General features: G+C 39.1%; 2 protein-coding genes across 7 annotated transcripts in view; one reads left to right on the top strand and one right to left on the bottom strand.

Annotated features, from left to right (window-relative positions):
* KAT6B (lysine acetyltransferase 6B) overlaps positions 1–15,703 on the top strand; it is a 236,385-nt gene extending 220,682 nt beyond the window's left edge. For all 6 annotated transcript variants that reach the window (XM_069068306.1, XM_069068304.1, XM_069068308.1 and 3 more), the window contains exons 15-19: positions 3,688–3,919; positions 4,232–4,391; positions 5,010–5,327; positions 8,511–8,799; positions 11,957–15,703. In XM_069068306.1, coding sequence (XP_068924407.1) covers positions 3,688–3,919; positions 4,232–4,391; positions 5,010–5,327; positions 8,511–8,799; positions 11,957–14,466 — 3,509 coding nt within the window. In that variant the 3' untranslated portion in view covers positions 14,467–15,703. The remainder of the gene's footprint in view (positions 1–3,687; positions 3,920–4,231; positions 4,392–5,009; positions 5,328–8,510; positions 8,800–11,956) is intronic.
* A 507-nt stretch (positions 15,704–16,210) lies between these two features.
* DUSP29 (dual specificity phosphatase 29) overlaps positions 16,211–25,276 on the bottom strand; it is a 51,190-nt gene continuing 42,124 nt past the window's right edge. Inside the window, exon 5 of the mRNA XM_069068311.1 lies at positions 16,211–24,229. Within this exon, the coding sequence (XP_068924412.1) occupies positions 23,988–24,229 (242 nt within the window). The 3' untranslated portion in view covers positions 16,211–23,987. The remainder of the gene's footprint in view (positions 24,230–25,276) is intronic.

Here is a 25,276-nt window from a genome sequence, read left to right on the forward strand (position 1 = left end):
TTGCTAATCACCTTTTTACCTCTAGTCTTAATTATGAATCAAAAAGGGGAGGCTGGGGGATGGATTATAAAAAATAAGCCTAGTCAAGCAAAACAAATCCACACAGTGGCCATATACAAAAAGGTATGTCTGTGCACCTTGAGTTAGTCACCTTTCTGTCAGGAGGTGAGTACTATACTTCATCACAGGTCCTGTGGAGATATGCCTGGTACTTGCATCCATCAGACTGATTAGAACACTCAAACCCCATCCCTTTTGCCCCCATAGCCATCTCTTATAGGGCATAATAAGCTTATATATATATATATATATGCCAAAGTTGATAGCAGTCAGAAGCTGAGAGTGCCTACAGTGTTGGGCATACTGCTATAAGCATTGCTGTGTAAGAGTTGAGTAAAATATAGCATTTATGGGGCACTTACCACCCTCATACCTTCCTGTCACATATTCTGAGCTCTAGGATTTCATTACTATATCAATCATAGGGGAACTTTGAAGTTGGCCCTTAGTGGAATTAAAATAGGAAGCCACTTTTTTTTTTTTGCTTAGAGTTTTTTATTCTTTTTTTAATATTTTATTTTTTCCTCAATTACATGTAAAAGCAATTTTAACATCTGTTGTTAAGCTTTGAGTTCCAAATTCTATCCCTCCCCCCCTACTTTCCCCTCTTCTTTCCTCCCCCTTTCCTGAAACAATCTGATATAGGTTATACATGTGCATAATCATTTAAAACATTTCTATATTAGTCATTGTGTGAGGAAAAAGAAAGGAAGAAAAAATGAAGGAAGGAAATAAAGAATAATGGTATCCTTCAGTCTGTATTCAGGCAGTCTGTCTTCAGTTCTTTCTCTGGAGGCAAATAGCATTTTTCATCTTGAGTCCTTTGGGATTGTCTTGGATCATTGTATTGTTGAGAACAGTTAAGTCATTCGCAGTCGTTCATTGTACAATATTGCTGTTACTATATACAATGTTCTCCTGGTTCATGTAGCCCACATACGTATAACTGTTGCCTCCTCTGTCATCTTCCAAAGTTGTCACATTTTTGCTAATGAAATCACTCCTTTTAATTAAGATCCTGATAAAATATAAGAAGGAATAACACATCAACATTCTAGCATTGAATTAGTCCACTAGATTATCTGCCAGTTACTTTGAAGAATACGGAGACCTGAAAGAATGAAAGGACAGAAAAATCTGGAGTATGAGAGAATCTGGAGAGTAGATACAGGTGTGTCACAAGGGACATACATGAAGACCCTGGAGACTTGGTGAGAGAAGATATCAAAAAAGGAAGGGAAAGATTATAGAAAGAAAAATGCCAGTGATTTCAAATATGCTGGAAAGAACCCTAGACCTAAAGCCAGAAAAAAAAGGATTCAGATCTCATTTCTAACAAGTATTAACTTCAGCTTCCTATTCTGTAAAATAAAAATACTAATACTTGTACTGCATCCTTCACAAGACTACTCTGAGGACCTTAATTGGTATACTTATATAGAGCTGTTGTTATTCTAAAGACTCACTTCACTTTATTGACAGTTTATTTTAGGTCATTCATTCTGCCATTCTTTCAGTTCTGGATTACAGTGTACCTGGGGATTTCACAACAATCCCAGATAGTTCTCAGTCTTAGAAACCTCAAGAGAGAAAGGCAGTTCCAAAACTTCCCACTTGGTTCTTTCTCCATCTAAATCCCAGACAGACAAAGACTTGTTGGGTGACTTTAACTTGGAACAAATCCCCTTCAATTATTTCCATTTCAGTAGGTCCTTGTAAATCTAACATATGCAGCAGCTTACAGCCCTCCAACATGGGCCTAGTACGTAGTGAATAATTAATCTATTGGTTAATAAGCTGAATATATCTATGCCGAGAGGTTTTGACACCTGTAGGAGATGTTCTGTTATCACTGAGCCAATCATCTGTGTTGGTGACATAAATTTTCTAGGTAAGATTCGATAAATTGTCTTACGTGCTTAGCATTCTTAACACATTGCATGTCAGTAACTTCTATGTGAAATTACATTGCGAGTCTTTTTTCTGTGACATGTTTTGGTTTGTTATTTGTTTGTCTTAAATCAAATACATTAAACTTCAGTTTAATAAGTATAATAAGATAAGTAGACAAGCCAGAACAAATGACCTTTACCATTAAATACTCTTGTATATTCTATATTCTCGCCAGTAGTTCATTGATTAAAACCAGGAAAATGAGGAGTGGGAATAACACTTGGTTAGCTGTGCATTATTGGTTCAACATTATGAATTTGTATATTTTTAGCATTCCTTACAGTAGATTTGTGGGTGAGGAAAAATACATTTCAAATTTGGGTTTAAAAAAACATTGAATTTTCCAATGAGATAACTGCTGAGAATGTGGCCGTTTGGGAAACGTAGATGAAAAGAAAAATACCAAAGTTTTGGATGACTCTTAAGATAGTGTAAGAATTTACACTATGTGGTCCATGTTTAACTTTAAGGAGTTTATAAAGGTGAAACTGTTAGTCATAGAAAAGTAAATATTACTAGTTTGAAGCATTTCTTCTTTGTTGCTTAAGTGACGGTTAATTGTGGTGACAGCCAGCAGCTTTCATACATTATCTACCTTCAGATAGATTTCTTCTGCCTTTTATTTGTAAGTTTTCCTTTTTTTTTAAAGTCTCACTTGGTAAATAAAACTTAATAGATATGGCATGCTTAAAAATTGAGTTCTTTAGGACTGGATTACCACACTACATGACAACATATACTTATTTCCCTGAAATAGTTGAAAATTGAGCTTTTCAAGCTGATTGTGAGTTGTATTCTTTGTTATAAAAGACATACCTTTTATTAATCCACCTAAACAAAGCAGCAGATCAACCCTAGATGAAAGAAATAGAATCTTTGACAGCTGTCAAAGGGTCATTGGGCTTTCCTGTGGAAAACAACTTACCCATTAATATCTGTGGTGTTCTCTTTGGGATGATTCCTGAGTGACGTTTAGTAGTTTTTTTTTTTTAATCCAAGGCACTGAGAAAATTCTTATCCATTGAGACTATGTATCTTTAGTCTTGTCTTTTGGTTCACGTTAACAGTTTCTTGATGTAAGTTTGTGATGCTTCTGCCACATGAATTACCGAGTGGTATAGGAAAAGTAGACTTGGCTGTGACCCTTCCCTGAGACACCTAATAAGTTGTGTGACCCTGGGCAAAGTGCGGATTTCCTCCTCTGCAAAATGGGGATAATAATAGGATTGTGGTGAGAGCCAAGCGAGATATTCTGTATAAAAGTGACCCTACAGAGAAAGCACTACATGAATGTTAACCATTATTACTAACTACCTTTTGAAAGAGATTTAAAAAGAAGCTTCACAGAAATCACCCACATTCATGGTATGAAAAAGTTTTGGTTTGCTTCCTATAGCTTTATCTTATTTTTGTAAATTGTTAGCACTAGAAAGAACTCGGGGATCATTCTAACTCCCTCATTTATTTTGCTGATGAAAAAACTGAAGAGTGAAGGGGTCAAATGACTTCCTTGAAGTCACGTGACTAATTAATAGCAAAATTGGGATTCACACTCAGTTCTCTCTCCACAGTACTAGGTTGCCTCACATAGGTGTTGTTTCCAGTGCCTCTCATGCTCAGATTTCAAGGCATCACAATGAATGAGGTTTTTTTTCCTCCTCTTTTCTATACTAGGCTATTTGCTTTCTAGAAGAGAGGGACAAGCAGGATCTCCTGAAAAGCCACTGTCCGATTTGGGTCGCCTCTCCTATCTGGCCTATTGGAAAAGTGTTATTTTAGAGTACCTTTATTACCACCATGAAAAACACATCAGCATCAAAGGGATAAGCCGGGCTACTGGCATGTGTCCTCATGATATTGCCACCACGCTGCAACATCTCAGTATGATTGACAAGAGGGAAGAAAAGTGAGTACTCCAAGCCCCTTAAGAAGTATGTGTGCTGTCAGAATGATCACGGGCCTACAGTCCAAAAAGGTCCTTGGGAATAGGGTGTGCATGTGTAGGTAGAAGATGGAAAATAACTTAATTTTAACTCCCCGTGGTCTTCTTTATAAAGATTGCTATAACAAGGATGTGCTAGGCTTATAAGTAGTTATGCCTTTAAGTGATATCTTCTCAGATATTTCCTTATCAAAATTATGTTATTGAGTTAGTATTTTGAAGTAAAATGTAAATTCAGCTTTCAATTCCCTCTTGGTCTGGTTTATCTTGTTACAGATTTGTGATAATTAGAAGAGAAAAACTGATATTAGGCCACATGGAAAAACTGAAAACCAATGCACGTGTGAATGAACTTGACCCAGAAAGTCTGAGGTGGACCCCATTGTTAGTTTCTAATGCTGCAGTTTCTGAAGAGGAACGAGAAGCTGAAAAAGAGGTAATAATTGGCATCATCATTTTCAGTCACTTGGCTTCAATCTTACAGCATTCAGTAATAGGTTAGCTTAAGTAAGGCATTAACATCATTGTGAAATGCTTTGTTATAGAGGAGATAGCTTGTGAAATGATATGGCACTAATTTGTCCTAACTGAGGTTGTGTGGTAAGATGTGATAATTTTACAGACTCACATTTGAAAAATAAATCATTTATCCTCTATCACAAAGCTGCCTTTTTCACTACTGGAGTAGTGTGACAGCATATAATCAGATAAAATTTGGTGCTGAGCTCAAAGGCTGAGATGTCAATTGATTCTTTGTGTTTATGAACTTGCTTGAAGTGATCCATACCAGTGAGCATGTAATGTAGTGATAAAAGGCTTAAATCAATTCGCTGCATCATTAATAGTGCTAAATATCCCATGAAACACAATCTTCTTTGGTTTGTTATCCTAACTATTGCAAAAGAGTCACTAGATGATTCAGCTGAAATATTGCTTGGTTAGCTCTCAGTGCTAATCAGGGTTGACTTAGAATAACTATTTCATTGAACTTGAAAGCTTATCACTAAGTAGATGTTGCTTCATTGGCCCATCGTTTTAACCTTCTCTCCATCAGGCTGAACGTCTGATGGAACAGGCTAGCTGCTGGGAAAAAGAAGACCAAGAAATTTTATCAACTAGAGCTAATAGTCGGCAATCACCTGCAAAAGTACAATCAAAAAATAAGTATTTGCGGTCTCCAGAGAGTGTGCCCATGGCAGGAGACAGAGGGCAGTCTGCAGAGCCAACTAAAGATAGCAGTGAAGAGGAAGAAGAAGAGGAAGAGGAAGAGGAGGAAGAAGAGGAAGAGGAGGAAGAGGAGGAAGAAGAAGAAAATCACCGAAGTTCTCCTCCTCGACTGACAAAGCCACAATCACTTGCTCTAAAGAGAAAGGTATCTTTTCTGCCTGGGCTGTGGGTCCTTCAGTCAGCTTCCTCCACAGTCTCCCCATGATTTCAGACATCTCATATGTTAGCCTTTGCTCTTTCCTTATTTCCTAGGAGTAGTGGTTTCTTTGTACACCAGCCTTCCCCATTGTTTCATCATTCTTTTTACCTTGCATTCCTGATTCTGTTTGCCCGTGAGGTTGGGGACTGTGGAGATGACTTAAAGGCTGACAAGATCTCCAGGTTGTACCTTAGTCAAATGACTGCCACCTGCTGCTCTAAAGCAATTTAGCCAAGATCAAGTCATTGGCTATTAACATTGGACTATTAACACCTTCCCGGTTGTCTGATCTAATCTTATTTTACAGATCAGGAAAATGAGACCTAGAAGTGTTAGCTTGCCAAGGTTCACATAACTCGAGAGCAAGGACCCAAATCTGGGTTTTCTGACTCCCAGGCTAATGACCTTGAAAGTCTCTTTTGTTTAACTCTACTTGGTATTGTAGAACCATGGCTTTATTAGGAATGTTTTACATTCATAGAATAATATAGTTATGCAACATCAAAGTTGCACATATGCCCCTCTTTGGTTATAAATAAACTAACAATAAGATTTTATCATTCTATAGCACTTTTTCAGATTACTCAAAGCATAGTACATTTCTTATCCCTTTCAATGGTATGCCCAGTATCCCTATGATATTGGGACCACATATACTATATTCCCTATTATGCAGATAGTGGAAGTACCACACCAGTTAAATGCCCTTTCCCAAGGTCACACAGAATTATGTCCATGACCAGAACTTGGGACTTTAATCTGAGAGTTCTTTCCATTAGACCATCCTTTTTTTTTTTTTTTTTAGAACTAAGTAGAATTTTCTCCTATCTCCGGAAAAGTCATATATTCCAAAGACTTGACCTACATTAAAGGATTTACAACAGAGAGAAAATCAGTTCCTGTTTACATCTGTTATTTACTTGTTTGGGAAATACTTTAAATAAATTAGATTTTGTCGGATAGATTTGGAGTTTGACATCCATAAATGTTAGATTACCTAATGGGATTAGGGGACAGACAGATACTATGCCTCAATGCACAATGAGGGAATATTCCCTGATTATTTTACCTTTATAATGGCAAGAAGTAGTAGGCCTTTGGAAAATGTGTTCCCTTTTACTTTAAATCTTAAGCATCTTGAGCTCTCCCTCTGTTTCCAAAAGCACAGCAGAGCTATGTATCACAGGTTCTTAGAAGCCACTTTGGGTTCTTCTGTTCTTAGGTGTTACTAAAGACGTTTATCTGTGTCTATTTGTTGGTGAGCTGCCTCTTAGCAGCAGGCCTATGTATGCTCTCTCAGTGGAGAGAGCCTGGGTTCATGGTCTCTGGTCCTCAGTTTCTTCATCTGTGAAATAAGGGAATTGCGTCAGAGGGCCTCTAGGATCATTTCCTACTCTGAATCTGCGTCTGTGTCAATTTCTTGTTTCAATGTATAATCCAATGACTTTTATTCAAGGAGGGGAAACCCCATATAATCATGATTTAGGGTAAAAAGTTGAAGCTTTTTAGGTCGGTATAAACTGGCAGAAGGTGTTAATGTAACAGTAAACAAGTTGTTTTTTTTTTTTAAGAAAATCTCAATTACCACCTAGGATGATGAAGAAAAATAAATGAAACAAAAACATCTTTTGGATATAAGCAGTTCCAACTTTTGGGAAAAAAACGGCGTCCATTCACGTTTCTTAAATATTCTTCATCTAGGCTGCTGCTGTGGAACAGATTCCAAACCACTTGAGTGCCCGCATTCCAGCAGTGGATGATGGGTGGCTTTGTAGATTTTTATTTTATTTTTGGATTCATTCAGTCAGTAAACATTCATTAAGTGCCTACTGTGTGCCAGGCACTGTGCTAAAATTCTAGGGAGACAAAAAAAGGTGAAAGACAGTTCCTCTCACAAAAAGCTCACAGTCTACTGGGCCAGACAGCATGAAAACAACTGTGTACAAACAAGCTGCCTAGGGGTTAATCAACAGAGGAAAGGCATTGGGAGTGAAGAAGGTGGGGCAAGAAAGACTTCCTGGAGATAGGGAGGTCATAGGTGAGGTTTAAAGAAAGCCAGGAGGTAGAAATGAGTAGAACATGGGGACGGTCAGTGAAAATGTCCAGAGTTGGGAGACAAGAGTGTCATGTTCAAGGAATAGCAAGGAGGAAGTGTCACTGGATCACATAACGTATAAGGAGACTGGAAAGGTTGAGGGTGGACAGCAGATGATAAAGGACTTGGGATGGCAAGCAGAGAATTTGATATTGGATCCTGGAGGTGATAGGGAGCCTCTGGAGTTTATTGAAAAGGGGGGAGGGCAGATGACATGATCAGAGTAAGATGGACTGATGTGGGGAGAGACTTTATGAGAGGGAGCCTCACCAGCAATAGTCCAAGTCATTGCAGTAGTCTAGGCATAAGGTGATGAGGGCCTGTACCATAGTGATGGTAGCGTCAGAGGAGAGAAGAGAGAATATAGGAGGGATTTACGAAGGTAAAATTGACAGGCCTTGGACCTTTTATTCATCCATCTGTGGTACAACTGTCTGTCTAGTATTCCCATTTCATAGACATCGAAGTCCTATAAAAACAAGGGCAAAACTTGAGTCCTCTTTATGTTTCTATTAGGACTTGATACCTAGAATGTGTTCAGTAAATACTTGTTATCTGTAGAATGAATGTTGTCCATGAACAATGAATGAACTGTTGAAATATTTATTTGAAACATTTGGCTTTTGATAATTCCTCTAATACTTAAGTTTATAGGACCACAGTCATTGATTGAAGTCGGTATTTCCATTTAGAACATGTGCTAGAGAAGTAAAGGTTTGCTTTTGTAATTCATGTTTGGAGCCGTGTGACCTTGGCCAAGTCACTTAACCCCAATTGCCCTCCAAAAAAGCAAAAATAAAATTCCTGTTTGGGGTGTTAAAAATTTTCCCTCTTAAAGCATTTTTTAAAAAATACAGTTGTGTATTTGGAAAATCTCTTCCATAGTGGCTGTGGCCTATAGACCACTAATCTACGTCAAATGGAAAAGGACATCAGGTTGCCCTCTTAACATGTACTAGTGCTGGCGTGAATGTTCTTTTCATTTGTCAGTGAAGTTTTCATTAATTCTTCGGCATTATGTTTCGAATTTCCAGAGACCTTTTATACTGAAGAAGAAAAGGGGCCGTAAGCGTAGAAGGATCAATAGCAGTGTCACGACAGAGACGATTTCTGAAACCACAGAAGTGTTGAATGAGCCGTTTGATAACTCTGATGATGAGCGGCCAATGCCACAGCTGGAGCCTACCTGTGAAATGGAGGGAGAAGCAGAAGAGTTGAAGCCTGCCTCTAGAAAAGTATTCCAGTTTCAGTCTGGGAAACAAAGACAGACTGAGGAAGAAGAGAAAGACAATCATTGCTTTAATAACGACGACCCTTGTAGGAGTAAGTAGAATTGGCTCTTTTGTTTAACAAAATCGTTATGATTGAATTTTCGTGACTCGCTGAAATCCAAGACGTAGCATCTCAAAGACTAAAAGGCATCTTTGAAACGCCATTTCTTCCCTCCACCTAAAACAATTATCTGTCATATTCTTTAAGACTTTCCAGGGAATGGAGAGTTCACCTCCTCTTCCTAAAGTTAAGTTCGGTGCTGACTAACCTCCTAGAGTAAGAATGTTCTTTGAGATATGCTGACCTCACTCTCCAGATTTAAGGTTAGCCCTGGAACCTTGGTATTTATCACTAAAAGCTATTTATAATCATTAGAACCATCTAACCATGCTCTTTTTCGTGGTCATGGCTTTGAGGCTTGTTAAGGAGATTTTCCCCCTTCTCATTAATGTTTTTGTGTGTTGCACTTCCCTCCTCTGCTTTCTGCCTGTCTTCTATTCCGCAATGTATTGACATATTATTTAGAGTGAGCATTCTTCCTGTAGTGTGTGATGACAGAAAACAAGAGTACTCCATTTAGCTTTGGGAATAGTTGGATGTATTGGTTCTTCCTTCCTCATATAACCCATCAGAAAGAAAAGAGAAGCAGTTTTCATAAATTGAGTCACAGAATCTCACAGTGGAAAGTCCGTTAGAGGCCATCCAATCCAACCCACACTTGAAGAATAATTTCTTTTGTAATATCTCTGATGATGTCATCAAGCCCTCTCTTGATGACCTCTCGAGTAAGAAGGGAAATAGTATTCCTTGCTTTGAAGCTGGTTCAGTTTAAAAGTGTTAATCATCTATGAACTAGAAATCTTGCTAAACACTCCAGTAAACGTTGATCATTGCTTGTGGTGCCCTGGGCATTGACCACAACCAAATTCTTTTGGTGCAACAAGGCAAAGTTTGGGACCTCATGTTCCTCCTTAAAAATTTCTACATCAGTTTGTTTGTTTTTTTACTACTTTGTGCTTTTAGGGAAGTTGTTCCTCAGCAAACGTAAAAATATATGGATTGAGCCCCTTAATGAGCACATCTTTACCCCGTCACCCCCCACCACCACTAAAAGGACTGTGTTTGTGAAGCAGTCGGGGAATAAAGAACATATCTAATTGCCCTCAAAAATGACAGAAATCATTTTGGTTTTTTATTTTTTTCAAGAACCTAGTTTTAAGATCAAAAGCACACATTGCTTGCTTCCATAATCTAAATTTTAAAACTGTCGAAATCTACTTTACTGGAGAATGCTGTGGGTCAGAGAGATTATTTTCTTAAACGAAAAACCTGACTCTCTTTCCAGTTTTTGACTTGTTGCTTCTCAGTGTACTATAAATAATCCTGATCATTTTCTGTGTGACTGGTATTGTACCTTTTCATTCTCATCTTTGTCCCAGTTGTCTTTAAAAATCTTAAGTTATCTTAGATTTCTGAATCTCATCCCCCCCTCCTCTATAGGTTACTTAAAGACTCATTTTCTGTTTTGGAGAAGTAATGTTTCTACATTAGCCGATTTAGTTGTAACAGCAGCAAAGATAAGAAAGTGGAACATGATAACATCAGCGTTGTTATTGCCCTCCTAAAGTGCATAAAAATAAGATTTTTTGGTAGATCTGAAATATGATTAGTATAGGTTTTTTATACTTGATGCTACAAAATGAAACTATTTTACATCATTTATACATTCTCTCCATGTAGCCCATTTGAAAATAATACTTGCTGGGTAAGTCTACTTATAATCTTTTTATCATCACATAAATGAAGATGTTTATCTGTCATGCATTGGTTGAGTGGGAAACAGGCATATTCTGGCAAAGAAAATCTCTTTTCCAAATTGATTAATTTTTATTTACTCTCACTAGAGTGACACATCCAGTAGGGCTGTTAATGAAATTTTTCTTGCCTTAAGTTAGCACTTACAAGAGTCTGATCCACAAGATAATAACAATTATAATGAAGATGATGATAGCTAGCATTCATAAACACAGTTAGTAAGTGAAGTCAGATTCAAACTCATGATAAACTTCAGTTTTAAGAAAATTTAGAAATTTTTTTAAAAAACATATCATGATCAAAGTAAGATAACGAACCAAAATGATAAGCTCCAAAAATAAGCTAACTTCTGGTACCCTTGATAATCCTTTTGACAGTAACTGATCCAGATTATTACTGGTAGAATTTCTGGTAAAAGAAACTGGTATATTATAACTGTTCAAATAAATGTAAAGATAAATGTATTCAATTTATAGCATATAAATGTAATCCTCTTTTGAGAGACTACATACAGATACATCTATGGGCTTGGTATATTTAGTTATTCACTAGCTTAGTTCACTAGTTATAGTTTATGATAGGAATAACATGTAGGTCATATCCATGTCATTTGAGGTCATTTTAATTCAGTAAATGTCAAAATCTCGAGTTTTTAAAGTGTCTGAATTATCAATAGATTTATATTTATGAATGTCACTTTAAATAATTTAATGTAAAGAAATGGTCTGTTAATTAAATCTTTATGTGAGAGAGTTCTTGCAATTAATCATTCTTTGGTTCCTATTCAAATAATTTTGCAACCATCTGTGTTTTAGAGAAAAAAGCACAAAATTAAGAAAAACAAAAGTTAAGGTTTTCTTAGTAATAACCCTAAGCTTTTAAAGTAGTTCTCTGCAGGAGCATGTAGGGATGATTTGGGTTCATATAAACCTTTTTAATTTGTCTGTTTCCTAAATTTTCATTGATAAAATTGTCTTTTTAACATTGTAGTACTAGGGGCTATTACAATAGGGGAGTTTTTAATCTCTTTAAATGTCATTCTTTATGAATATTGCAGTTGCACATATTAGCTACTGTAATGGTATTGATATTACCCTTATTCCTAGTGGCAGAGAGACAGAGACAGAAAAAGACAGAGAAACAGAGAGAGTGCAAAGAGAGTTCGTGCATGTACACCTAAATGTAATGCTCCTGAATTAGTTTTTTTACTTGGTTTATATGAAACTATTATTATTTACAGTCTTTTTTTAGTATGTTTTAACCTTTAAAATATTAAATTTAAAGCCATGTTTTATTTATTCATTAATTTGGAAAGGGAAGTTCAAGATATTAATAATTATGCCTTCTAAGACTCTTTTTTTTATATTTTTCCCTGTTCTATTACCTCATAAAGACAACACAGATAATTCAAATAATTTAAAAGAAGACAGTGTAGACAATCCAGAATCTCTAAAGTGCAAACAAGGATGGCCAAAAGGAATGAAGCGTGGCCCATCTAAATGGAAGCAAAACAAAGACAGGAAGACTGGTTTTAAACTGAACTTGTACACCCCACCGGAGACGCCGATGGAACCTGACTACCAAGTAACAGAAGAGCAGAGGGAGCCCACCGAAGACAAACCAAGCCACGTTCCCGTTGTGACAGAGGAGGAAGGGAAAGAAGCTGATGAGCCCACGCAGCCCCAAAGTGAAAATGGAGAGGAGACCTCTGTCCCTTCCAGCCCTGATAAACTACCTTCTGAAAAGTCAGAGAATGATCTAATGAAGCCTGAGGAAGAGGAGGAGGAGGAGGAGGAGGAAGATGAAGAAAGGACTGTAGAGAGAGACTCAGACAGTGCTCAGGGTCAAGAAAGAGACCAAGGAGAGCTCTTTGTCGGAAAAGAGGCTCCAGAGCATTTGGATGATCATGAAGAAGAAGAGGAAGAGGAGGAAGAGCCCTCCCATAATGACGATCATGATGCAGATGATGAAGATGACAGTCACATGGAGGTCACAGAAGCAGAGAGAGAGGAGCTCTCAGGAGAAGCCTTCAAGGACGTGTTGGAGAACCAGGAGACTTTTTTAGAACTAAGTGTTCAAACTGGTCATTCAAACCAGGAAAACCTAATGGACTGTGGCATCGACCTGGCAGCTTCATGTAGCAGTGAGTCTAAGGAGCTGCCTGCGGACGCAGAAAGTGCGCCCGAGTCTGATGAGGGACATCCAGAAGGACTGGCAGAGAGTCAGGACCAGAAGAAGAGGGAAGATTTAAGCTCTGAATTCAAAGAGCAAACCCCAGAAACCATGGAGATCGACTCTGAGACTGTACAGGCAGTTCAGTCTTTGACCCAGGAAAACACTGGCCAGGATGACACCTTTCAGGAGTGCACTGAAACTCAAGAGGCCTGCAGAAGCCTACAGAACTATTCCCAAGCAGACCAAAGCCCACAGATCACCACTCTGGACGACTGCCAGCAGTCCAACCACAGCAGCCCCGTCTCCTCCGTCCATTCCCATCCCAGTCAGTCAGTCCGTTCTGTTAACAGTCCAAGCGTTCCTGCCTTGGAAAACAGCTACACGCAGATCAGCCCGGATCAAAGTGCCATCTCTGTGCCGTCTTTGCAGAACATGGAAACCAGCCCAATGATGGATGTTCCCTCAGTTTCAGATCATTCACAGCAAGTTGTAGACAGTGGATTTAGCGATCTGGGTAGTATTGAGAGCACCACTGAAAACTATGAAAACCCAAGCAGCTACGATTCTTCCATGGGTAGTAGTATCTGTGGGAATAACTCTTCACAGAACAGCTGTTCCTACAGCAGCCTCACATCCAGCAATCTGACCCAGAGTAGTTGTGCCGTCACACAGCAAATGTCCAACATGAACGGGAGCTGCAGCATGATGCAGCAGACAAGCATCAGTTCTCCCCCCACTTGCAATGTCAAGTCTCCTCAAGGTTGTGTGGGGGAAAGACCCCCCAGCAGCAGCCAGCAGCTGTCTCAGTGCAGCCTGGCTGCCAACTTCACTCCCCCTATGCAGCTAGCAGAGATCCCTGAGACTGGCAGCGCCAACATTGGCTTGTACGAACGAATGGGTCAGAGTGAATTTGGGGCCGGGCATTACCCTCAGCCATCAGCTACTTTCAGCCTTGCCAAACTGCAGCAGTTAACGAATACTCTTATTGATCATTCATTGCCTTACAGCCATTCCGCTGCTGTAACTTCCTATGCAAACAGTGCCTCTTTGTCCACACCTTTAAGTAACACAGGGCTTGTTCAGCTTTCTCAATCTCCACATTCTGTCCCTGGGGGGCCCCAAGCACAACCTACCATGACCCCACCCCCCAATCTTACTCCTCCACCAATGAATTTGCCACCTCCTCTTTTGCAACGGAACATGGCTGCATCAAATATCGGCATCTCTCACACCCAAAGACTGCAAACTCAAATCGCCAGCAAGGGCCACGTGTCCATGAGAACCAAATCGGCATCTCTACCACCAGCTGCGGCAGCCCATCAGTCGCAGATCTATGGGCGTGCTTCACAGACTGTAGCCATGCAAGGCCCCGCGAGGACTTTAACCATGCAGCGCGGAATGAATATGAGCGTGAACCTAATGCCCGCCCCAGCCTACAACGTCAATTCCGTGAACATGAACATGAACACTCTGAATGCAATGAATGGGTACAGTATGTCACAGCCCATGATGAACAGTGGCTACCACAGCAATCACAGCTACATGAATCAGACTCCCCAGTACCCTATGCAGATGCAGATGGGCATGATGGGAACCCAGCCATATGCACAGCAGCCAATGCAGACACCACCCCACAGTAACATGATGTACACTGCTCCTGGACATCACGGCTACATGAACGCCGGCATGTCCAAACAGCCGCTCAATGGGTCCTACATGAGAAGGTAGGCGAGGTGGGGAGTCGCAGAACCAAACGGGCACCACTATTGAATCCATCTGCACAAATGTCTTTGGAAAGTACGATTTCAAAACCAGCAATTGGTGTGAATGCAAAAACATTTGTTGGCACCATTTATTTAAAAAAAAAAAAAGCTGTATGCAGCAGAAAGCCTTATCCACGCTGTTCTCCTTTGTTTCATTTTCCTTTTTGTGGTCCCTCTGTTTCTGTTTGTTTCATATGAAGTTCTCTGCAAAGGAAGGCCTCTCTCTTTGGACTGCAGTTTTATGGCAGCCACTTGATGTGCCTGCTCCCATTTAAATGAATAATGTGGATGTTCAGCCCCCAAATTATCTGTTCTAATACTGAACCTTTAGCTTTTTTTCCCCCTTCCCCCCTTCAGCTCCATGTAAATGCCTTTAGCATTTCAGTTATTGTATATTTTGTTTAAGGTGACACTTCCGCATGCCGCTAAGGTCTTTGTTAGTGACAGTGCATTTCGTAGTACTGTACAAGTGTTGTGCTAACGGTAAGCCATTTCTTAAGTTTTTTGCCTTGATTAGGGTGCCCTAATTTGAGGGTTTAAAAAAACTATATTTTTGTTAATTATAAAACTGTAAAAAGCTCTAAAAGCTGTTCACATTTTGTTAGTTGAAAGGGTTTTATTGCTAAATGTTTGGTGTAAAGTTAAGACCCTTTCCCATTTTGGTGACAGATTTCTTTGGGGAAAAAAAGGCAGCTTTCTGTTTTATAAATGCAGACTTCTGTTTATGGAATGAAGCATATCTCAGTGTTTATCTGTCAAGTTTTGAAACATTTCATATATGTCCAAATACTTGGCAGCATTTAAAAAAAAAGTGAATTTGGTGTAAAGTTGCTATTTTATGGAAATGCCTCTAACTTTACATTTTCATTCCATCTGTAGATTTTTCTATCTTTATAAAATATTGGAGTTATTTTTTAAGGAAAAATAGAGCAGTAGCTTGTGAATAGCCCAAACTAAGCTTACAAATCGCATGTAAAAAAGCAAAAAGTTATTTGTGTCTGTTTATATTGCTTCCTTTTTTGTAGCCTTTGTACCTGTACAGGGTGACTGTAAGGGCCAAGCAGAAGAGGCGTAATCCATGTATAAAATAGGAGCCAGCGACACTCTTGTATTTATCTGTTCTCTTTTTAGTCAGTCACTTCAAAAAGAAAAAAAAAAGCTGTACATTTTAACATAAAATAAATTATGATGAGCCATTTTTAGCCTCTTGTGTCTTGTCATATTATGATGATTAACAGAAAATGACCAACTGAGCTGTATTGTTTGTTACATCTCTGTAGCTTAAACACTGCCTTCATCTCAGAACACATACACATTTGGGGAAAATAAGTTATTTAACATAAATTTGGAGTTCTGGGTTGTTGGGGGTTTTTTTTTGTTTTTTAAAATACCACTAAATAAAAGTAATATCTAATAAAAGCGTGACAATACCAAATATCTATTTAATAAATTAATTTATATGAATTTTAATGCTTTTCATGAAAGAAGTTTATTTTATGCCAGTGCATACATTCTGTATGCCAGTCACTGTCTTTAAAATAAAGTTACTTTGTTTTCTTTCTTTTTGACTTCGATCTTCATTTGCAAAGGAAACCTGTACAAATATAGAGCATACAAATGCCTCCATTCACACAGCCATTATAAATACACCTCACAGCAATGTCATTTTCACAGTGATTCATAAAAACTTCATACAGAAATGCAACTGATTTAGGGATTGCATTCATGAAAAGGAAAAGATATTCTTCAAGAACTTGTTGAGATTGTCACTACTGAGTGTTTTTTTCTTCAGGACCCCAAAATATTAATCAACGACTGACAGCCGCAAAATATGACCAAAGAGCATTCCATGTAATTAGCACAAAGGAAGCTCTTGTGCGCTGTGTCTGAGTTGGAATTCTTGTAGCAACCAGTGAGGAGATTAATGAGTGATTTAAACCCATTAACTATCCCATTAAACACTCAAACTGGACCTCCTCATGGTTAGCATCGGTTGTCATAACCAGTGTGTTCCCGCGAAATAATTAGATTTATTCTTGTTTTATTAAGTGACAGTAGTCATAATCTCACTGTCATTCAGCAAAGTACCAGATGCCATACAGGTCTCATAATATATGTGCCAAAGCAAAATATAAACAATAAAATGAATAGCATGTGATTCATTTACTCAACAAACATTTACTAATTTTAATGAAGTGGGTCCCTGTCTCATCTTTAACAACTTTTGTATTTTAATCAGATCTCCTGAGTTCACCTCCCATTGGTCATCATTTGAAACTTGTGGGGGCAGCCAGGTGGCTCAGTGAGTAAGAGTACCGGCCCCAGAGTTGGGATGACCTGGGATTGAATCCGGGCTCTGATACTTAGCACCACACCCAGAAATAACTGGCCATGTAACCTTGAGCAAGTTACTTCACCCCCAATTGCTTTAAAAAAAGAAACTTGTGCATCAGGGGCGGCCAGGTGGCGCAGTGAGTAAGAGCACTGGCCCCAGAGTTGGGATTACCTGGGATCAAATCCAGGCTCAGATACTTAGCACCACACCCAGAAATAACTGGCCATGTAACCTTGAGCAAGCTACTTAACCCCAATTGCTTTAAAAAAGAGAGAGAGAAACTTGTGCGTCTAAGGTTTCCGTCAACCCAGACAGCATGCTGGCCACAAGTGTTGTTTTTGGGAGAACCCAGCTATCTGTCTGATTAAAGTTGGTAGCTAGCTAGAATGTGAATATTGGGCCTTAATGCCACAAGAAGGTCTGTCTGAGGAAAGGAAAGTTTTCATTTAAGGGAGGCACTGCTGGATCACTGGAATCTCCTTCATATATAACTTATGCTCACCTACACCTGCCTGTCTCAAGGTGTCTGAGATTCTTGGGGAAATCATTTAAGACTTAAGTATGTCTAGGCTGAGATGCCAAAAATTCTGCAGTTTGGATTTGTGAGCATTTGAACATGTTACATTAAATTTAATTAGGAAAATAGATCTAAATAATTTTAAACAAGTCATGTGTTCACTTCTTAGGAAGCTTAAGTTGCTTTGCTCATTTAGTAGTTGAGGAACCCCACTTTGATTTCTCTGTACCTTCAACCTCTCAGGGGTGAATAAGTGACCTTTTAGAAATATTTTAAAATTCATGTTATGGTTTACTTCAGACGAGGTACACTGGTTGGAAGACCTCAAAATTGACGAGTAAGAAGTTAAGAACGAACTTTAAAAAAAAATTTTTTTTAAAACGAACTTTTAAAAAAATGAACTTAACTTCATGACCTTGGTAAGGAAATCTGATCATGACAAAATTCATTTCTAGGAAAGAGTGACTGCAAGTCAAAATGCTTAATTAGCTTCAATAAGCATTCGAATATTTCATCTCCTCTCACCCTGATGGGTTTGTTTGAGATACCCTTGGTGAATTCAAGACACCTGGTACAGATAAACTTAAATCCTTGAGTCTTGAAAGAACTGTAGAATGACTGTCAGTGTTATGCTTAAGATCATGGAATGTAGAAGATGTATCAGAAAGTGGGAGAACAGCAAATGTCCCAATTCCTACCACCACCACCACCCCAAAAAAAAAACCCTAATAGAACAGTCTGAAGGCCAATGAGCTTGATTTTGATTCCTGGGAAAATTTTAGAACCAATCATTAAAGAAATGGTTGGGAAACACCTAGAAAGGGAAGTAGAGGTTCCCAAGAGCCAGTGTGACCTCAGTCAAGAATAGGTTATGCCAGAGTAACCTCAGTTTTTTGGCAGGATTACTAAACTAATAAATGAGAAGTCTGTGAATAGATTATACCTAGATTTTAGCAAAGCCTTTGATAAAATAGAGATTCAGAAATGGTTAGATGGTAACTCAATGTTATGACAGGAATGCTCTAGAGATCTGTGCCATTTAAAGGGATAGATCGTATGCTTGTCATATTTGCAGATGACAGCTAGTTGTGAGAGATGACTGAGCTGATTGAGAGGGTCAGGATCCAAAAGCCTCTGGGCAGACTAGAGCTTAGAGCTGAATTTAATGAATTTCAATACAGATAAATGCACTTGGCTATAAAACAATCAGGTTCACAAGTATAAGATTGGTAAGACGTGATTAGATATCAGCTGTTCTGAAAAAGATCTAGAGGTCTTAGTGGACTGTGTTTAATATGAGTCAGCTGTATGATGTGGCAGCCAAAAAAACCCCGAAACCTGACCTTTAACCGATTAAGAGGAACACAGCTTCCAGGAATGGTGGAGGTAATGGTCCCACTGTACTGTGCCCTTGTCAGATCTCATCTGGACTACTATATTCAAGTCTAGGCACCCCAGTTTAAGAAGGATATTATAAGGTGGAGAGGGTCCAGGGGAAAGAAACCTGGATGGTAACTGGCCTTGAGTTCATGTCATATAAGAACTGATTGAAGAAACTAGCCTTGTTTAGCTGGGAGAAGAGAAAACTAAGAGGAGGTGGGGGAGAGTGTGATAGTTTTCTTCACGTATATCATTTGGAGGAGGGGTTAAGCTTGTTCTTTTTGGCCTCTGATAGCAGAACCAGAAGCAGTTGATGAAAGCCAAAAAGAGAACAATTTAGATGTCGGGGGCGGGGGGGAACCTAAAACTTCGTAGCCTTCAGAGCTGTCCCAAAATGGAATGGGCCATCTTGAGAATCACCAAGTTGCTGCTCAGTAGAAGCCAGGCAACAGCTTGCTGGATGTGTCACACTGGGGATTCATATCTGTTGACTTCTCTTCCAGCTCTCCTAGTCTGTGGGTCTGGGAGAGTCTCATTTGCTAAGCAAATTTTATCTTCTCTGAAATCATTGTTTTTGTATCAGATTGGTGTAATCATTGCTTCTGAAAGAAAACATATGCTTTTCTTACTAGAAAATTTATACACAAGGGGTATCCATTGCAGTGTAGAAAGTCATCATGATTCATTTCTATTTAGGAATTTTTTTTTTAATGATCTCAAAATAAAAAACCACAGATGGGTGTTTGGAACCACATTTTTCTAACGGCAGATCTATACATGTCTGCATATTGTCATTGAAGTATAATCCTATCATGGGGAGATTGGAGGGCTTCTGAAGGAGATCTGGACTCAAATGCCATCTCTGACAATTCTGACCAGTATGACCCTGAGATTAGCTTTATGCCCCCAAGCCATTTCTCTTCTCTTAAGACTTAAGGTTGCTGCAACAAGCATGTATTAAGTGCCTAGTGTGTACTATGTGCTGTGCCAGGCATTAGGGATATAAAGAAAGCCCTTCTAGGGGGTGGTTAAGATGGGAGAATCGGGAGTACAACATGTAAACATAAAGGACATAAAGCCTTTAGAGCTGATGTTTTTGCTCCTTTTATATGCTTAGGTAACTCAAATACACAACTCGAAGCAGAAGGAAGAGGCACTCAAGAATTCCCATCTTTCCTTGGGACTGTTTTTCTGAACAAATGTGGAGTAGAGACCCTGGAGAGCACCTTGAGGGTGCAGAGCTAGTAGAACCCAGGACGAACATGAAGCCTCAATTCCCTTCCTCTCTTTTCCATTTCTTTTAAACAAGGCATATACTTAAAAAGTATTCTAATAATAGCTACCATTTACATAGCACTTGTAAAGTTTGCAGGGCACCTTACAAATACTTCATCCCCACAATAATTCTTTGAGGTAGGTGCTATTATTTACCCCCATTTTATAGATGAGGAAACTCAGGCAGGAGGAGGTTAAGTGATTTGCTCAGGGTCACATAGTGTTTGAGGCTGGATTTCAACTTGGGTCTTCCTGACTCCAGGTATAGTACTTTGTGCCCTATGGCATCACTACAACTTTATAGTTGAAGTTTATTACCTGTTTTCTTCACAATAGCCCATAAAAAGTGGGCATTACCATTTTCTTTATAAGGATATTGAAGTTCCTAAGGGTTCTGTGACTTGTATGTGGTCACATAGCCGTCAAACAGCAAAGTCTAGCTCAAACTCAAATCTTTTCACTTGAAGTCTGGTGGGTCCTCTTGACCCCTTTCGGTCTGTTTAGGATTGTTAGGCTATTAAAGTGTTTGGGATTATTTTTCCCTTCTCAGGACAATTTTCAGTTTTAACATATCCTGACCTTACATATTTAATCATTTGATAACTTCATCATTAGTTAAAAGTTTGATTCTTTTTCACTCTGATACATCCTGATAAGTTTATAGTGTGTAATCTAACTGTTCCCATGCCCACTGACATTTGACAAATGTTAGCATTTCTCCTTTTAGGTCCATGTATGAGTTACTGGTTTATTGTGCACATTCATTTTCATTTCACAATGATATCTGACTTTCAGTGTGTGACTTTTTACAAAGCAATGTCCATTTAAGAAATAATTTTTAAACCAGTATTCTTATAGAACCATAGTAGGTATTAAGACTTTTCATATGTGTTGCCACTGAGGTGCATTCTATGTGCCCCCCATCAGGTCAGGCCCTTTCACAGGACAGCAGAGTATCCTGGGGTTCAGATCTCTGTTCTTTTTTCCCTTCCAAGAATGAACCAACCACAAAGATCTGCCCCAAAATCTCAAGGAAATACCTGACTGTATATAAGTTCAATCCAAACCCCACCATCAGGAACTCATTTTATACTTGGTTGCATTCAGAAAAGTTCCCATTTTCTTTGGCTGTCAGTCTTTTTTTTTTTTAATTATCATAGGGTAAGCTTTCTCCCACATCTTGTCTCTGTTCTCAATATATGGCATCCCAGATAATAACTTTCGATTGTGTTTTATCTCAATTGAAATCCCTGATATCCCTGATATCAGCTACAGTATCATTATTGTCACATTTGCCTCCAGAAAGAAAATTGACTGGTAATTAAACATTAATAGCCTATTTACTTACCATTCAGGAAGATAACTTTACTGCTCACTTAACAAAGATATCATTTGGAGTATGGTCGCTTCTTACAAAAGACAACCTTGTGTTTGACTCATTGCAATTCTGTACAGAGTTCCAGTTTCCAGAAGTCCCTCCCAACCCTTTCCCATTTTCTCCTAAATTTGTGGGTCTAAGGTCTAAGATACATTAGACACATTTCGTTTTCTAGCCTTTAAGTGGTAGTTCTCAGATCAGCAGCTAAAAATTTTAATCCCAAATCTACTTGTGTCTCATTAAATAAAGCTTTTTGTATGCCCAGTTGGCAAGATATCCAAGTAGGTCCAGACCTCCCTCTAATTCCTTTAGACTTGGTCATTTCTTTCACTATAAAGAATTCCTCCATCTTATAGCTTATAGCCAACCCATCCCAAAACTCTTAGTAGAATAGGGTGTATCTGCCATGCAGATTAGAGTGAGCCTACAGACTGAGTAAAAAAGGACATCAAAATTTAAATTGTACCACCCCAGCATCAATCCTGTCCTTCAAGCAACTCCTTATTAGTAAAATTAATAATAACAATTCACATTCATATAGTGCTTTAGATTTTACAAAGTACTTTCGTCACAACAACTCTGAGATAACTAGTATAAGTATTATCTCCAGCTCATAGAGGAGGCAGAGAATTTCTACCAAAAAAAAACATTCTTTTTAAAAAATATTTTTTTCCTACATGTAAAAACTATTTTTAACATTTGTTTTTAAAATTTTTGAGTTCCATATACCCTCCCTCCCTCATGTGCCCCCTCATTGGGAAGACAAGGCAAGCACTTTGATATAGGTTATACATGTGCAGAGATGGAGAACATATCCATATTAGCCATTTTACAAAAGAAAACAGACCAAAAAGAAGAAAAGTTGTTTGGTTTTTTTTTAGAGTATGCTTCCATTTGCATTCAGACTCCATCTATTCTTTCTCTGAAGGCAGGTAAGCATTTTTCTTCATGCGTCCTTTGGCATTGTCTTGGACCATTGTATTGCTGAGAATAGCTAAGTCTCCCCAGTCAGTCATCATACGGTGTTGCTGTTACTGTGTGCACGTTCTTCTGGTTCTGCTCGCTTCACTTTGCATCAGTTCTTGTAGGTCTTGTGGGAGATATTTTTGCTAAGGCACTGACAAGTTGAAGATGAAATAAATGGAAATTTACCTAGCTCAGAGAGGTTAACTGAGGCATAACTCAGGACTAGAACTCAGGTTTCTGACCTCCTAATTTTAATTTTTGTTTTTCAGTTGTGCCTGACTCTTCATGACCCCATTTGGGGATTTCTTGGCTGGATGCTAGAGTGGTTTGCCATTTCCTTCTCCAGCACATTTGACAGATGAGGAAAGTGAGGCAAAAACAGGTTAAATGACTTGCCCAGGGTCACATAGCTAGTAAGGGTTTGAGGCCAAATTTGAATTCAGGTCTTCCTGACGACAGGCCCCATGCTCTATCCATTGCACCACCTAGCAACATGGCACCCCTGCAACTAATTTTAATGCTTCTATTTTAATATAACACATTTTTAAGAGAAGCAATATGGTAAAATGGGAAAAGTAAATAGAAGTCTAAGTTCTAGTAATTACTGTGCCACCAGTTTATCTATTTGACCTTATATAAACCACACTCTCTGTGCCTCAGTTTCCTCATCTGTAAAGTAAGAAAATTAGACTGAATGTTCTTGAAGATCCATTGTAGCTATAATATTATATGATTCCATGTGTGGGATAGGAAAAGATCTTCCCCCCCCAAAAAATCGACAGATGATCCCAGTTCTTGTTTTTATTCTGCCCTGACCTTTTCAAACTCATCTGTTCTTTGTAAGTGTAAACAGGTTGAGTGAGTCTGAATATTTGTGTCAGGCCTGTCAGATGAGGCATTAGGAAGCAAGGTTGTGAATTCTGGAAAGGACTGTTTCACACATGCATCAGCCTGCTCAGGTAATCTCTCCCCCAAAGATAGTGTTAATGACTGCTGGGGCAACCCTAGAACAGATCCTGGGTGGCCCAGCATGAGAAGATGAAAGGACTGTGCTTGGTGCTGTGAACAGAGTTATGGAAAGAGAATTAGGGACAACCCAAAAGAGGTGATGTGTTAACATGACACTCTTGTAACACACCTTAATGCCATAAGCCCACTTTTTGGGTGCTATAAAATTTTTTTGTTTAAAAAAAAAAACGGTCCATGGGAAAATGTGCCTTTCCTCCAAGACAGGACCAGAAGTTTGAATTATAGCACAGTTTCTACGTTTTCCAATCATTCCCACCTCCCCATTACTGACTGATATAAATTTCACCGAAGCACTACATGCTCATCTGCAACCAATTCCATCATAAAATCCTTTGCCTTTTCCTCTTACTGTGAAACAAAGATTTAGCCCCTATAAAGGGTAACAACTCAGGGAGTATAGGTTTCATATGATCCCCTAATACGCTCCATAGTACTCTCTGTTATGCTCAAAACTATTCCAAAGAAATAATGGCTGACTTCCATGTTTTCCTTCTTTGTGCCAAAGAACTTTAAGGGACTGTTGGGTTTTTTGTTTGTCTTTTTAAAAATATGTTTCTCCCGCGCAAAGTATTTTGGGGCAGCTGTGTGTGAAGGGATCTTCAAGCCTTAGATTTCTTTCTCTTCCAAGTTCTCTTCTTCATTAGACTGAGCATTCCGCCTTTGGAGGAGCAGCTGTTTGTCCAGTTCCCGGAGCTGCTTGAGAAACCCGCGATTGGGCAGAACGCAGCGATTCTTGGCGACTTGTTCAATGGCCTCCACCACCGTCATGTTCCTGTAAATCATCAGGTATGCCAAGACCAAGGTAGCCGAGCGACTACGGCCCATAGCACAGTGAACTAGAATCTTATCTGCAGAGAGAGGAGAGAAGAGAAAAAAGCCCCACGTATCAGAAAACAAGAAAAGGAACCTTGCAGATAATCCCTTTTTCTTGCCTCCCTAACAGCTTCTAAGTAAGGTTTTCCAAATTACTGTGCTAGGAAACCTAGCAATCAATCACCAACTATTAAATGCCAACTACAGACCAGACACTCTCTACATTTGAACCCAGGTTCTCCTGCCTCTGAGCCCATCGGCTTTCACCGAGGACTCAATCTTGTGATAGTCACTGACATCAGCATCCTGTTGCAGAATGGCAGAGGGTGAATTGGATGGGCCAGGTGTGATCCTCCTCACATATTTCCACAACTGCTGGCTGAAGATTGGCGACTGAGTACAAAGAAAAGCTCCCCCCACCAGGGAAACCTTCTTTAGTTCTTGTGATTGGCTGTGCTAGGGATCCCAAGCTCCTAGGTTGAAATTTCCTCACAAAGGATTAATTAGCTTCTTCCTGGCTACAGCCTAACCCTCACAAGGTTGACCATCACAAGTGTCAATCTCAAGAGAGATGATATAATGTCACAGAGTCATCTGTCAGAAGCTGGGAAACCTGAGTTCTGGGTCCAGCTCCACTTCCTAGCTGTGTGACCTGGAGCAAATCACCCCATCCCTCTGAGCCTGTTTCCTCACCCATCAAATGAAGATAATCTGGAACATCCTCAAGGTCCCTTACAGTTCTCTATAAATCTGCAGAGAACTGGGCAAGGATGCATGACTGATCCATGCTAATCTGTTGCTAACTCTGGCAAAACAACTCAAAGTCAATCAGTTAATAAACTTTTTAAAAGTGCTTAACATGGTGCCAGGCACTGTGCTAAGTGTGGCTTGTGGAGAAAACACTGCTTCAAGGTCATAAGACTTGGATTCAAATCCCATTTCTGATGCCTAGTTTGAGACCTTGGGAAACCTCACAGCCTGTTTTTTCATTTGCAAAATGAGGTGGGGTGGACATGAGGAATTCCGAGGTTCTTGTGCAGCTTCACACCCATTTGATAAGTGTGCCGGAGTCATCTCTGACC

The sequence above is a fragment of the Petaurus breviceps genome, unplaced genomic scaffold, assembly GCF_028583685.1.
Source record: "Petaurus breviceps papuanus isolate PSGF00001 unplaced genomic scaffold, PetGlider_PUasm1.0 90762, whole genome shotgun sequence".
NCBI lineage: Eukaryota > Metazoa > Chordata > Mammalia > Diprotodontia > Petauridae > Petaurus > Petaurus breviceps.